The sequence below is a fragment of the Chrysochloris asiatica genome, unplaced genomic scaffold (genome assembly GCF_000296735.1).
Source record: "Chrysochloris asiatica unplaced genomic scaffold, ChrAsi1.0 scaffold00125, whole genome shotgun sequence".
In the NCBI taxonomy this organism is placed as follows: domain Eukaryota; kingdom Metazoa; phylum Chordata; class Mammalia; order Afrosoricida; family Chrysochloridae; genus Chrysochloris; species Chrysochloris asiatica.
This window is the reverse complement of record NW_006408643.1, coordinates 1,182,437-1,196,679: the sequence shown is the minus strand read 5'-3', so window position 1 is coordinate 1,196,679 and position 14,243 is coordinate 1,182,437. Positions and strand designations below refer to the sequence as shown.

The 14,243-nt window shown below is 48.8% G+C and overlaps 1 protein-coding gene across 1 annotated transcript; it reads right to left on the bottom strand.

Annotated features, from left to right (window-relative positions):
• Nucleotides 1-7,419: 7,419 nt before the first annotated feature.
• Nucleotides 7,420-12,748, bottom strand: ANGPTL4 (angiopoietin-like 4). Its single transcript, XM_006868872.1, has 7 exons — nt 12,416-12,748; nt 12,118-12,228; nt 11,876-11,993; nt 9,217-9,330; nt 8,761-8,856; nt 8,390-8,671; nt 7,420-7,592 (listed from the first exon to the last, which is right to left on the bottom strand). The coding sequence occupies exons 1-7, from the start codon at nt 12,746-12,748 to the stop codon at nt 7,420-7,422; spliced, it is 1,227 nt and encodes a 408-aa protein (XP_006868934.1).
• Nucleotides 12,749-14,243: the final 1,495 nt, after the last annotated feature.

Here is a 14,243-nt window from a genome sequence, read left to right as displayed (position 1 = left end):
CACAGTATCACACCAGGAGTCCTTTGTATAGGGTCATATTATCTTCAAATAGAGAGTTTTACTACTTCTTTGCCAATTCTGATGCCTTTAATTTCCATTTCTTGCCTTATAGCTCTGACTGAGACAGCCAACACAATATTGAATAGAAGAGGTGATAAAGGGCATCCTTATCTGGTTCCTATTCACAAGGGGAGTTTTTCAGTTTCTTTCCACTGAGAGTGATGTTCGCTGTTGCTTTTGTATATATGCCTTTAATTATGTTGAGGAATTTTCCTTCTTTTCCTATTTTGTTCAGTGTTTTTGTCAGGAATGGATGATGGATTTCATCAAATGTTTTTTTCTGCATCAATTGATATGATCATGGTTTTTTTTTTAACTGTTGTTTTATATGGTGGATTACATTGATTGTTTTCTAATATTGACCCATTCTTCCATACTAAGTATGAATCCCCCTTTGTTGTGATGTATTATTTTTGTCATATGTTGTTAGATTCTCATGACTAGAATTTTGTTGAAAACTTTTACATATATGATCATGAGGCATATTAGTCTTTTTTAGTGATGTCTTTGCCTGGTTTTGTTATCAGGGTTATACTTGCTTCAGAAAATGAATTAGAGACTTTTCCATTCTTTTCTATATTCTGGAATAGTTTTAGTAGAAGTGGTATTAGCTCCTTTCTGAATGTTTGGTAGAATTCACAAATAAAGCCATCTGGGCCTGGACTCATTTTTGTTGGGAGTTTTTTAACGAGTTTATCAATTTCTTCTTTCATTATAGGTCTGTTCAAGTTTTCTACTTCAGTCTGTGTTAGTTTAGGTAGGTCATGTGTTTCTAGAAATTTATCCATTTCTTCTAGATTTTCAAATTTGGTAGAGTACAATTCTGTGTAGTATTCTGTCATTATACTTTTTATTTCCATTAATTCTGTTGTGACATCATCCATATAATTTCTTATTCATGTTTTTTGCATCTTTTCTTTTGTTAAATTTGCCAGTGGTTTGTCGATTTTATTAATCCTATCAAAGGAGTCCTGGTGTAGCACTATAGGATAAGCACTGGACTGCTAACTACAAGATTGGTTGTTCAAACTCACCAGCTGCTACTTGGGAACCCTATACAGGGTCACTATGAATTGTAGCCTACTCAATGGCATTTAACACAAACATCAAAAACCAACTTTTGTTGATTCTTAATATTGTTTTTCTGTTGTCTGTTTCATTTATTTCTGCTCTAACCTTTATTGTTTCTTTTCTTTTGGTGGTTGTAGGCTTACTTTGCTGATCTTTTTCTGATTGTTGGAGACGTTGAGTGAAGATGTTGATCTTGGTTCTTTTTTCTTTTTGGATGTGTGCTTTTCTTGCTATAAGTTGTCCTATGAGCACTGCTTTTGCTGCATCCCAAATTATCTGCACTGAGTTCATTTGGTTTGTGGGTTTTCATTTTCATTTCTGCTATGTTAATGTTTACTAATCCTTTTTTATTTTCCTCTTTTTCACTTTTATGTGAAGGTATATTAATATTCGAGTTTACCCTTTAATTTACTGTTTCACCACTCCCCCCCCCCCTTTTTTTAAACAGTCTGTTTTATCTTGACATATACTTGACTTCCTCACCATTTGGAAGTTCAGAGTCTACACTAGTCCTTCTTTTTACTTTGCAGTTGACTTCCTTATAAATTGATGTCTCTGATTCCTTATATTCAGCTCTTGTGGGTTTGTTTTACTTTAAATTCTTCTATATCTGGATTGAGTTCTGGGTGGAGTTGTCATGTACTGTAACCTCAGTTTGTGGCCTACTGTAGTTAGCTTAGTCCAGAGAACACCCTTTAGTATTTTTTGTTAAGTTGATCGATTTTTTACAAATTCCTTTCATTTCTATTTATCTGGAAATGTCCTAATTTTTCCATCATATTTGAGAGACAGCTTTGCTGGCTATATGATTCTTGTTGGCAATTTTTTTCTTTCAGAGTTTTGTATGTGGAGGACAGTGCCTTCATACCTGCATGGTTTCTGCTAAGAAATCAGAGCTTAGTCTTACTTGGTTCTCCTTTGTAGGTAACTTTCATTTTTCCTGAGCTGCTGTCAAGATTTTTTTCCTTGTCTTTGATTTTGGAAAGTTTGATTATGATGTGTCTTGGTGATTTTCTTTTGGGATCTATCCTGTTTGGGGTTCAATCAGGTTCTTGAATGCTTATCTTCTCGTCTGTCTTTTGTGATGTTAGGGATGTTTTCTTCCAATAGCTCTTAGACAGTTTTCTCTATGCTCTTTATTGTCTCTTCCTGTTCTGGAATTATGATCACCCATAAGTTAGTATTTTCCATGATGTCTCACACAAATCTCAGGCTTTCTTCAGATTTTTAAATTCTTTTTCTGATTGTTCTTCTAGCTTACCAGTACTGATAGACATATGCCCAAGCTCACTAATTTGGGCTTCCATTTATTCAAATCTGCTCTTTTGCCCTTTCAATGCATTGTCCATTCCTGAAATCTTAGTATCAATCTTCTGGATTTCTATCTGCAGGTTTTGTATTTCAAAATTTAAATCTATTTTGTCTGCTTGGTTCTAATAGTGTTTTCCTGAATTTTTCTAATGTTTTTTCTGTGTTTCCTTGCTTTCCTAGATCTTTCTGTCAGTTCTTTGAAGGTACCTAAATACCATTCATTTTAATTACTTCCCTAGCAGTTCCATTACTTTTTCTTCCTCAGAAGTATTTCCTGGCTCTGCATCTTAGTCATTTGTTTCAGCCACTCTCTATCTTGTTTATTTGTGTGAATGAAATCATCTGTTGTCTATGAGATATTGTCATGTTACTGTATTTGTATTTAATTGATGATTATATGTTGGTGTGTTCTTTGGCTCTTACCAACTGTCTTCTGGTGCATCTGACCAGAGAATGGAAACGTGTGTACTGTTCTCAGTTTGTAGTTTGTACAGCTCAGTTTAGGTGGGTTTGGCTGGTATTTGCTGCTGTCTACTGCTGGCTAGGTGGTATGTTGTTACTTGCTGTTTTTGTTAGGTGCCATCCAGTCAGTTTCTACTCAGAGCAACTAGGGTACAATAGAACAAAATACTGCCCAGTCCTGAGCCCTCCTCACAACTGTTGTTAACACTTGAGCCCATTGTTGCTGCCACTGTGCCAATCCATCTCATTGGGATATTCCCCGTTTTTTCATTGATCCTCCATTTTTCCAAGACTGATGTCTAGTCATAATGTTTTCACATTCCAGCACAATATCTATCAATGTTCTGCTGCTAGGCGTAAGGTTTTCAGTCACTAACTGTTCAGAACTATTCTGCCTCTCCTTCTTCCTGGTCTGCCTCAGTCTGGAAGCTTTGCTGAAGCCTGTCCTCCATGGGTGACCCTGTCGGCATTTGAAAATACTGGTGGCATAGCTTCCAGCATCACAGCACCATACCAGCCACCACGGCACAACAGACTGATAGACAAGTGGTGAATGAGGTGGGACAGGGGCCCAGGACAGAGTTGCAGAGGATACAGTGGTGGCTGAGTTGTATGGGCACAGTTGCTGTCTCCTGTCAGGTGGAGCAAGAAAACACAAACACACACAAAAAAAAACAAAATAGAAGACACAAGTAAACAACAGAAAAACTAACCAACCCAGAACAAAACCCAAAATATAATAAAAGAGAAAAAAAGAAACAAAACAGGGTGCTTCAAGGAAAAGTATAATAACTAAAAAGAGGAACAGGAAAATAGAGTGGTAGAAAATAAAAAGAAGAGAGAAAATAAAAAGAAGAGAAAAACAAACAAACAAAGAGAGGGAAGATGAAGAAAAAGAGAGCAGAGTGGTAAAGAAAAATCAAGAGGAAAAAAAGAAGAGGATGAAAATGAGAACCAGAGAAAAGAAGAAAACACAAAAGCATAGAAAGGATTAAAATCATGGAGAAGGAAAGAGAGGAGGAAGCCGAAAGAATAAACAGACAAAAACAATGAAATAATGAAAGGGAAAGCAAAAGCAAAAATAGTGCAATTGTTGGGCCCAGAGGGGAGAAAACTGTGGGTGGAGCAGGTGGCTGAGTTCCCAGCCCTAAAGGAGTTCCTATAGGCCTTGGTGCTTTCTGTGTTCAGAACCCGCCCCCCCACCCCCTGCTTCTGGAAGTAGTTTGTGGAGGTCCTTCAGGTGGCTAGTTTCAGTGTCTGTCAGAACCTCAGGGCAACAGCAGGCAGGGTGGCTGAATGTGAGGGTTCCTGCTAGTCTAATTCTGCCCTGGAGGCTCTCTTGAGTTCTGTGGATCTGGAGCTGAGCCCATCTGAACCCAGGTGCCAAGGTGTTGCAGTGGGCACCTGCCTCACAATGACAGTGGCTCACAAGTGCGCGGCTCCAAACTCCCAGAGAGCAGGGTCTGCACTGGGGGTGGCCAAGAGCGGGGCCTGGCCTCACCTCTGGGGAACCCGAAGAGATAGCACCTCTTCTGTGGCCTGTATGAATCTGCGCCATCTGTCTCCAAAACTGTTCAAGCTGTCCACACTGCATCTGTCCACACGACCGTTTACCAGTCTGTCTCTGTATTTTGCAGCCCCGCATTTTCTTCCAGTAGGTCCACATCTCTAACCTTTCCTCTGAAGTTCAGGGTTCCAAGATTGTCCTCTGTGTCTATTTCATTTGTTTTCCTCTATCTTTGTTATATGGAGTCCTGATGTAGCGCTGTGGGATAAAGCACTGGGCCACAAGGTCAGCTTGAACCACAGGGTCAGCAGTTCAAACTCACCAGCTGCTCCTTGGAAACCCTATACAGGGTCGCTATGAGTCAGAACCGACTCGACAGCTCTTAATAACAACATTTGCACAGTATACTAACCAATCTCTTTGCAAAATTGTGGCCTAGCCAATTATTTGGGCAGAATTATAAACCCAAGGATAAAAAGGTCATAAGGAAGTGAAATTTGTCTCACGACAGATAGCCACTGGCCACATCTGACTCTAAGCACTTGAAAAGTGTGCATCCAAACTGACATGTGCTGTAAGTGTAAACATACATGGCAACTTCCACACTCTGGACATGTTGGCAGGAGCGGACCAGTCCCTGGGGAAGGACGTCATGCTTGGTAGATGGACTGATACAAAAAGGCACAGGAACGGCCCCGTGTGATATTCCTGATGGAGATAGGGTCACTATATGTCACCTAACAATAACAGATTCTAAGGCTTGGACCCAAAATCAGTGTGTATAATCGTATTGATCATTTTTTTATTCATCACATGTTGAAATTGTTATGGATTGAATTGCAACTCCCTAACAGATATATTAAGGAGCTCTGGTAGCATAGTGGTTACGAATCGGGCTGCGAGCCGCAAGGTCAGCAGTTCAAAACTACCAGCTGTCCCATGGGAGAAAGATGAGGCTTTCTGCTCCTGTAAAGATTTATAGCCTTGGAAACCCTGTATAGAGTCGCTATGAGTCGAAACCGACTCCGTGGCACATAACAGCAACAGATATATTGGGAGTCCTGGTGTGGCACTGTAGGGATCAGCACTCAACTGCTAACTACAAGGTTGGCAGTTCAAACCCACCAGCAGTTCCTTGGAAACCCTATACAGGGTCACTATGAGTCAGAACTGACTCGGTGGAACTTAACAGCAACAGGTATGTTGAAGGCCTAATCCCAGTCAGTACCTGTGACCATGACCTTATTTGTAAACAGGGTCTTTGCCTATGTAACAAGGTTGTATAGGGGTAGGATGGGTCCTAATCTAATATGAGAGGGACACAGAAGAAACACTTACAAGCTAAGGACCCCCAGCTGTCACCAGAAGCTAGGAGCAGCCTTGAGTACCCTCCCTCACGGCACTCAGGAGACATCAACACGGCTGACACCCTGATTTGGACTCCGGATCTCAAAAACCAAGACACAATAAACATCCATTCTTATTAGCCACCCAGAGTATGGAACTTTCATAAAGCAGCCCTAGGAAACGAATACAGTAATATACTGGTGGTAAATAAAATTTCTCACATTCATTTCCACTTGTTTCTTTTTACTTTTTTAATGTGGCTGTTTTGTTGTTGTTCGAAGTCCTGGTGTGGCACTGTAGTATCAGCACTGGACTGCGAACCACCAGGCCAGCAGTTCAAACCCACCACCTCCATGGAAAACCTATATAGGGTCGTTATGAATCAGAACCACCTCAATGTTACTTAACATTTTGTTGTTAGCTGCAAGCAAGTCAGCTCGGACTCATGACAAGCTTGTTGTTAAGTGCCATCGAGTCAATTCCGACCCATAGCAACCCTGTATAGGGTTTCCAAGGAGCAGCTGGTGAGCTTGAACTGCCGACCTTGCAGTTCAAACAGCTTTGCAGTCTGGCGCATTAACCCACAGCGCCACACCAGAGCTCATGACAAGCTTATGTATAACAAAATGAACATGTAGTCCAGTATCCTCTTCATATGTGTTGGTATGTTTGAGTTCAATGTCGGCACCATGTAGCAATCCATCTCACTGGGGGTAGGAGGACTCCCTCATTTGCATGTGTCTTCTACTTCGTTTCTCCATGGATCTTCCCCCATGACACGTCCAAAGTAGGCAAGCTTTGCCATCCTCACTTCCAAGGAGCACAGTGAAATTACATGGGTGACTTACACAGTATTTGTATGTTCGGACAGCTCACAATTTAAGCAGTATTTGTATGCGGAAATATAATTAGAAAAGGTATGTTCATTTTCTGTAGCACCTGCTTCCACCATGATTGAATTACATGAGAGCTTTATTTCCCCCCTCCGTCTCCCATAACTTGGAAAATTAGAAGGAACAACCGCAGAGCTACACATCGTGAACCAATAAATGGAGGAAATTGAAAGAGGTTGTTGGCAATAAGAATCACCCGTCTTGTCCTAAAAGGACCTGAGAACATGTTTACGTGGACTTTGAAACCGTTCACTTTCTAAAACAAACCAAAGGACAAAGAAAAACAAAATGTTCTGAGGTTGCTTTTATTCCAAGAATTCTGGGAGCTGTGTCCAGACGCCACCGGCGCCTGCTGGTCCCCACAGCACCCACACACAACAGCACCGTGACGGCGCCCAGGAGCTCTGGAGCCCGGAGTCCTTGAACAGTCAATGTGACTGAGTCCGCCATCGAGGGCCATCCTGGCCGCCCCCGAGTGGTCCCTCTGCATACCCTACTCCTCAGGCGGGTGAGGAGCGGGACGGAATGCCCATTGGGCCCATGCATCTGGGATCCTGTGTACCCTGCAGCCCTGCTGATCTCCAAAGGCAGCCCCCATTCAGAAATGGGATTTCTGCAGTCATGGGCTTCTACTCTGTCTACCAGGTTCCAGATGCCTCTGCCTGGAGCCTCTGCCCAGGCAGGGAGTGGCCACGTCCTGGGCCAGAGCCAATCACTGTCCTCTAGCAGCCTGAGAGAGCAGGCCCCGGCGAGGAGGCTACGAGGAGGCTAGGAGGCAGCTGCGGGCTGGATCAGGATGGTGGTGGCCTGCAGTGGGTAGTAGCGGCCCCGCCAGGTCTTCCAGAAGATGCCCTTTTTCCGCTCCTGCCTTTGCCGTGGGATAGAGTGAAAGTAATGGCCGTTGAGATTGGAGTGGCTGCAGGTACCGAACCACCAGCCACCTGTGGGGTCAAGTGGGAGGGAGCACAGTTAGGTTGGGCCTTCATTAGGTCTGGGTTGGGGATGGGGTTATTAGGACTGGGGTGGACATGGGGTTGAGGTTGAGGATGGGATGAAATTGGGGTGGTTGATAGGATGGAGTTAGGCTGGAGATAGGGTAGGTAGGATGGAGTTAAGGTTGGAGATAGGGTTGGGGCTAGGGGTGATCTTTGGACTTTACACCTAGTAGGTGGGACTTTGACAGTGGTTGCCAAACTGTGTTCTGAGGAGCCCCAGGTTATGACAGAGAGGGATTGGGTCCCCTCTTCTTAACCCAAACAAGTCTGCTCTCACACCTGTGACATTGGCAAGTCACATCTCTGCACTTGGCACATGGTGAACATGTATTAAACACTTTCCACATTGTCATCAGTTTCAATCTGTATTTGGTTCAGCCACATTAAATTACCAAGAACGCCAGCGTTTTTGGACTCACCAAAAAAGCTGCTTCATAGAGCCAGCACTCTGCCTCCAATTTCTTTAGAACAAGACAGGGTTGGTTTTCGTGGCTTTACCATGGCCTCATTGAATTTCCATAGTAACCCCAAGAAGTAAGTACCACACTTATACCCATTTTAAAGATGGGAAAACTGAGGCTGAGAGATTAAATCAGTCACCCAAAGCACTCAGCAAGTAAAGGGAAGAGGGGTGCAGGGACTAGGTGGAATTTGGGGTTAAGGGCTGAGTCAAAAACCAGAGACAGGGAAGGGAGGGCTGCAGACTATGTAGGACAATGTGGAGTGGGGCAGGGCTTGCGCACCGGAGAGGGTCTTGGCACAGTTCTTGTCCCCGCGGAGGTCGTGGTCCTGGTCCCAAGTGGAGAAGGGCAGGGAGAGGCCGCTGGGTGCAATAGCAGTGGCGCCCAGTTTGCTGGCCACAGGCGCTGTGAGCTGTAGAGTGTACGCTGTGTCCTCACCGCCCAGCTGGACGGGGAACTGCAGAGACTCAGCGTTGCCTTCCCAGTCCTGCAACTGCACGGCTAGGCGCCCACCGTGGCCCCCTGTGATGCGGTGCACCTTCTCCAGGCCCAGCCAGAACTCACCTGCAGTGGGAAGAGGTTGTGTCAGGGGAACCACCCCACAGTCAACCCCCCTCCTGCACCCTACACCCTGGGCCGCTGGAAATACCCACCTTGGGGGTCCCCAAAGCCTGCCTTGTAAGCTTCCCATGATCGGTCAAAGTCCACAGAGCCATCCTGGCGCCTCTGGATCACTGTCCAGCCTCCATCTGTCCAGAGAAGGGGGAAGGTGAGCAGGAGAACCCTCCTCATGGGATCCCTGATGTGCCCATCTGGCTCCCAAACCCAGGACGGGGGTGAGACACTCCTTAAGCACTTCAGGGAACTGGAGGAAGGCCAGTTGGAGAAGAGACTGTGTAGGCTCACAGACCCTGAAGCAAGGAGGAGGCAGGGAGGACCAGCAGAAGTGGCTGACTCCCAGGGACTCCCAAGACGGGCTACACCCCATCCTCCTGCAAGGCCCAGTCCGCTCACTGTGGGAACCCATCTTGGAATGGGGAAAGGGCAGTGTTTTACAGAACAAGGGGTCCCGTGACCCCTCACACTGGTACCAAAAGGACGCCTCCTACCTGAGGTCATCTGGCAGTTGACCAGAAACGGTGGGGACCCCTGTGGCTGGATTTGGAACAGTCCACTCTGCCGCTCACCCTCTTCAAAGAGCTCCTGGCAATCTCTGGGCAGTCCTGTGTACAGACAGAGGGAGCATGAAGCAGGAGGCAGCCTGGGCTCTTAGTACTGAGAGTGGAGCAGAAGGTGACAGGCAGGGAAGGGACAACTCTGTTCCCAGCTTCCTTTCACCCAGACTCTTCATGGTTACCTGGCTTTCCTTCCCTACCTCCCACTGTCTTCCTTGTATCCCCTGCCACAGGGACTTAGAACATGTCAGTCCCTCTGCAGAGCTGCGGCCCTCACCTCTCTCAGCCTCATCCTTCAAGTGTTCGCTTCTGGAAGGAAAAACACCTTTCCTGACCTCCCCAATCAGTAAAACCAGCTGCTATCAAGACTCACGACAACTCCATAGTGTTTTAGAGGCAGCGGATCACCAGGGCTTTCTTTCAAGGTACCTCTAGGTAGGTTTGAACCATCAACCTTTTTACTTAGCAGCCAAGTGCTTTAATCACTGCACCCGCTGGGCCTGACTTCCTAAAATGAATATTGTGTGCTTTCTGTATCTCAGGACTGGGGTCTTCTGGAAGTTCCCTCATGTAGCTAAGAACAGGAAGTAGCTTTTGGCCCACACCCTGACTCTAACACTCGTTTATTCTGGCTCACAGTAACCAATGAAAGCGCACACAAGTTGCCACCAGGTCAGTTCTGACTCATGTGTGCAGAGTAGAAATGGGATCCAGAGGGCTTTTAAGACTGTGAGCTTTGGAAGGAGATCACCAGGCATTTCTTCTGAAGTGTCTCAGCGTGGGCGTGAACTACCAACTTAACCGTTTGTGCCACGCAGGAACTACATTAGCCCATAGTAGATATTCAGCAAAGGAGAGATGGGTGGAGATATGAATGACAGACACGTGAACGTTAGAAGGAGCTGGCTGCAGGCATGGGGTCTGGTTTCCTTTGTGTGGGGAATGCGGATGGGGCCTGGAGGGGGATTTGGGGAGAAGGCGGCAGAGGTCCTGGCCCAGAATCCCAGCTAAAGGGAAGAAGGGGGTAAGACTGATGACAGACGGAGGGAGGAGGCAGGCTGGCGTCAGGCAACTAGGGAGGATCATCGGGAAGTCCCCACCCCCAGCCCTGCCGAGGAAAGTAGGGGAAAGGTTGCGGGGGAGGGACGCGCTGAAGACACAAGCGAGTGTGTCTAGGCTGCGGGGGTGGGGGGCGGGACCCAAGCGCTCGGAGTGCATTTTCCGGCCCCTACGGCAGCTCCCCTTTCCCCTACTTCCCTCCCGTCCAATCAGCACTGGCGCCGGGCCGAACTACCAATGTGGCCTTCATTAGCGCCAGCTGTTTGTCTTCCCAACGCTAAACTTTACTCTACTTGGCTGGCGAATCGTGGAGTATGGGAGTTCCGAACCTATGTCCACCACCAGTACATGCTCCAGCCGGCTCTCCCAAAATCCTCCTCCCAAGGTCGTGGTTGGGGAGGGTGTGCGTGACCCTCCCCACACTGGGCAGCTGGCCTTAGAGTTGGATGTGGGGTAGCTTGGGGCAGGAGGGCTCTCCTGGCTAGAGGGCTAGAAGCCAGCACCCAACTCAAGGGTGTGAAGGGGACATTGGAACTTTCACTCAGTTGGCGACAGACATGCCTTGCTGGATGACCACGGAGGTCCACGGCACAGGCAGGTCTGGGGCCATGAACGGAGGGTGGAGCAGAGACAGCAAGCGTGGCAGGCATGCCTTACACAGATCATACACAAACACAAGGGTCTTCAACTTGAGCTTTGGGAGATTTGGGACATACACAATAAAAGGAGCCGGTTCTTGGGTTGGTGACAAAGGCCTCTCTCCTAGGACCTGACTCCCTGCAAGGGTTGGGGTGGGGGAGATTCTGGAGGTCTCTGGGGCCAGAGAAGGACCCCAGGTGGTGGTGTAGGGTAAGCACTAGACTGCTAACCACATGGTTGGTAGTTCAAATCTATCAGCTGCTCTTTGGGAGAAAGATGACATTTTCTGGTTCCATAAATATTTACAGACTCCAAAACCCTGTATAGGGTTACTGTGAGCTGGAATCGAGGATGGCAGCGGGTTTTTGGGGGGTTAGGGACCCTTGGTTTGTAGAAGATGCAAAAATGAGTGTGTCTAGCTAGGAGGTGGGCTCCTTGCCTGGCCTCCCTACATCCACTCCCTGCAGAGACCTTGTAAGGGGCCTAGCCTCAGAATGCCACTCCCAGCTAGCCATTCTCGCCTCATCCTGTATCATGCTACCAACCCTAGACCCTCCTGTCCACCATCACACCCTTCCAAAGCTTCGATCTTCCAGGAAAGTGTTGGTCTGGATTCTCTGACTCATCCTTGAAGCTTAAGTACCCTATTGTCCTTCTTTGCAACCCTTCTCCAATTAGTGTTAGCAAGTCTGTGGCTTGCTGGAAGGTAGAGTGGGTGACCCTGCTGTGCAGGTTCAGGGCTGAAAGGATAGAAGTGCCCTGTTAGATAGGTGTCCCTGGGGACCAGGTGAGTCCTCAGCATCCCAGGACCAGGTCATTCCCCCTTGGGACAGACAAGGAGGGATGGGCAAGTGAGGGGATCATGCCAAAGACCAGCAAAGGGCTAGGTACTCACTGTGCAAGCGGCTGGCATTGTGAGCAGGGGCCATGTGCTGCGCCATCTTGGGGAGCCTCTTTCCCCTGGCAGGTTTAATCATCTCATGATCCAGGTGTGTGGAAGTCAAACGGCTCACCTGTGGCAGGTCAGGAGAAGGCTGTCAGGTCCAGCTGGCTCAGGCTGCAAGACCTGCCCAGCTCTGCATCTGGCGCTATAGGTCCAGCGTGGCCCCCCCTCCCTGCCTGGGTCAGACTAGGCACCTGGTTCTGCAGATTTTGGATCTTCAAGCGCTGCTTCTCCAGATGTTGTTGCTGCTGAGTTATTTTCTGAAAGAGCTGCTCGATCCTGCTGTTCTGAGCTTTGAGCTGCATCTAGGAAGGGAAAAGGCCAATCCCTGGTAAGGAGCAAGCTTCTGCCTCCAGACTTACCATTCACTCACCTGCCAGTCCTTCCATCTCTCCATCCTTTGGGGCCCGAGAACAGGGGGCCCAGGGAGGAGACCGTGGATGCAACCCTCTCCCGTCCATACCCATCCAGGTCTGTCCCGGATGGACGTACCTGCAGGCTGCGCAGGGCTCCGGGTGCGGCCTCATCGCTGGGGCTTGGGCTCGCAGGAGCATGCGAGGGCTCAATGGTCTCCAAGGCCAAACCACAGGAGGCTCCGCACGCACCCAGGCGCCGCTCGAGAGCGCCCAGCTGCCCTCGGGTGCGCTCCACGTGCTCGCGGAGCCCGTGACCGAGCTGCAACAGCCCGTGAGCCAGCACGTTCATCTCGTCCCAGGACGCGAAGCGCGGCGGTTCGGGCGGTGCAGGGCGGCCCTGTGCGCTCAGCAGACCGGCAGTGGCGGCGCACAGCACCAGGGCTGCGCCGGCTGAAGGCACGCAGCGCATCTTCCTCGCCGACCTGGAACTAGGATGCCGGAACACAGAGCTCAAGGCAGACGCGGGGCGCGAGGAGCGCAGAAGCCGCGGGGTCCTGGACGAGATGCGCTCGAGTGCAGAAGATACTCGGGAGTACCGGCACTGTAGTTGTGGGCCTGCTAGGTTCAGAATGCCAGTAGGGTGCCCAAGGCCCCTTTTTATAAGCCTTCTGCGGGGGTGGGGCAGGGAACCTCAGAGGCGGGGCGCTGGGAATACCGGGGCGGGGCGTGCGGCAGGGGAAGGGTCCTTGTGCATTGGAGGCGGGTGATTTTGAGGAGGGGGTACCCGAGGATGCAAAACTCTGGCTCCTCCCCTGTGGCCTTCCCTAGTGGAGACAGAAGAGACGTGATTCTTCGTACGTTCCACGTCCTCCCCTCCGAGCGTCGGAATTGAGGGCTCCCCCCGGCCCCCCACTCCCCGCGCCATAAGTCACACTGTGTGTTAAAGGGAGCTCACGTAAGTCCGTGTACAGGGGTGGGCGGCGGCATTCCTGACGCCTCCCCAATTCAAAAGTTGGAATAAGGGGGGTAATGTGAGAGCGACTAATGAGAAGTCTTTGGTGAGTCAGCGGGGACACCCCGGCCGGGCATGCGGGTGGGGGAACCCGGAGCGTCTGGAACATCTCCTACTCTGGATAGGAGGTGTTACTGGAATCGACCGACTAGACCCTCGGAGGGACGTCTCAGGGCTCCCACGCTCCTTGATTGCAGATGTTTGTGTGGTTCCTAACCGACTTCCTGTTCCCCAGCCGCCCAACTGTGAAACTTCCAGCCCGGTCATGACACACCCCTACCCCCAGGTCTTCAGCGTTTGTGTCTTTGCGTGTACCGCCAGCAGGAGCAGGAACAGAACGATGAGACCCGTGGAGGGATGGCCTCCCTCCTCATTCATTCATCAATAACTAAGACTGTTACTCTCTCTGGGGAGAGTCCCAAACCTGCCCAACTCACGACGACCTCACGTGTTAATGGAGTAGAGCTGCTCTTCACAGAGTTTTCTAGCCTGTGATCTTTACAGGGGACTCCTGGTGTGGCGCCGTAGGATCAGCGGCGGACTGCTAACCTCAAGGTCGGCAGTTCAAACCCACCAGCTGCTTCTCAGCAACTGGGTACAAGGTTGCTATGAGCCAGAACCGACTCGACAGCACTTAAGAGAATCAACCAAGCCTTTCTTCTGAAGTGCAGATGGGGAGATTTGAATCACCAACCTTTAAATTAGTCACCGAGACCTTGCGTGGTTGAGAGACCCCAATACTCTGAGCGTGGGGTAGTGGCAATGTTGGGGCTGGGCCAAGTTCATTCTACAAAGAGCAGGCATTTATTCAACATTTCCTTGAAACTCTTCCTCCCCTCCAGTTCTGATACCATGTCAGGAGAGAAGGCTGGCACAGAAACGCTGTCTGCCAGGAAGAACCCAGGGCAGGTTGGCCCAGATCATGGACAAGAAGAATGGAGTTGACTCAGCA

Bases quoted from the DNA above. Each gene is read 5' to 3' on its own strand.
- ANGPTL4 (XM_006868872.1), bottom strand. From the start codon at position 12,748: ATGCGCTGCGTGCCTTCAGCCGGCGCAGCCCTGGTGCTGTGCGCCGCC. The intron at 11,994-12,117 runs GTGCCTAGTCTG...GACCTGCCACAG, and splicing joins TCCAAAATCTGCAGAACCAG to GTGAGCCGTTTGACTTCCAC. The intron at 8,857-9,216 runs GTAGGAGGCGTC...TTCTCTGGACAG, and splicing joins CAACTGCCAGATGACCTCAG to ATGGAGGCTGGACAGTGATC.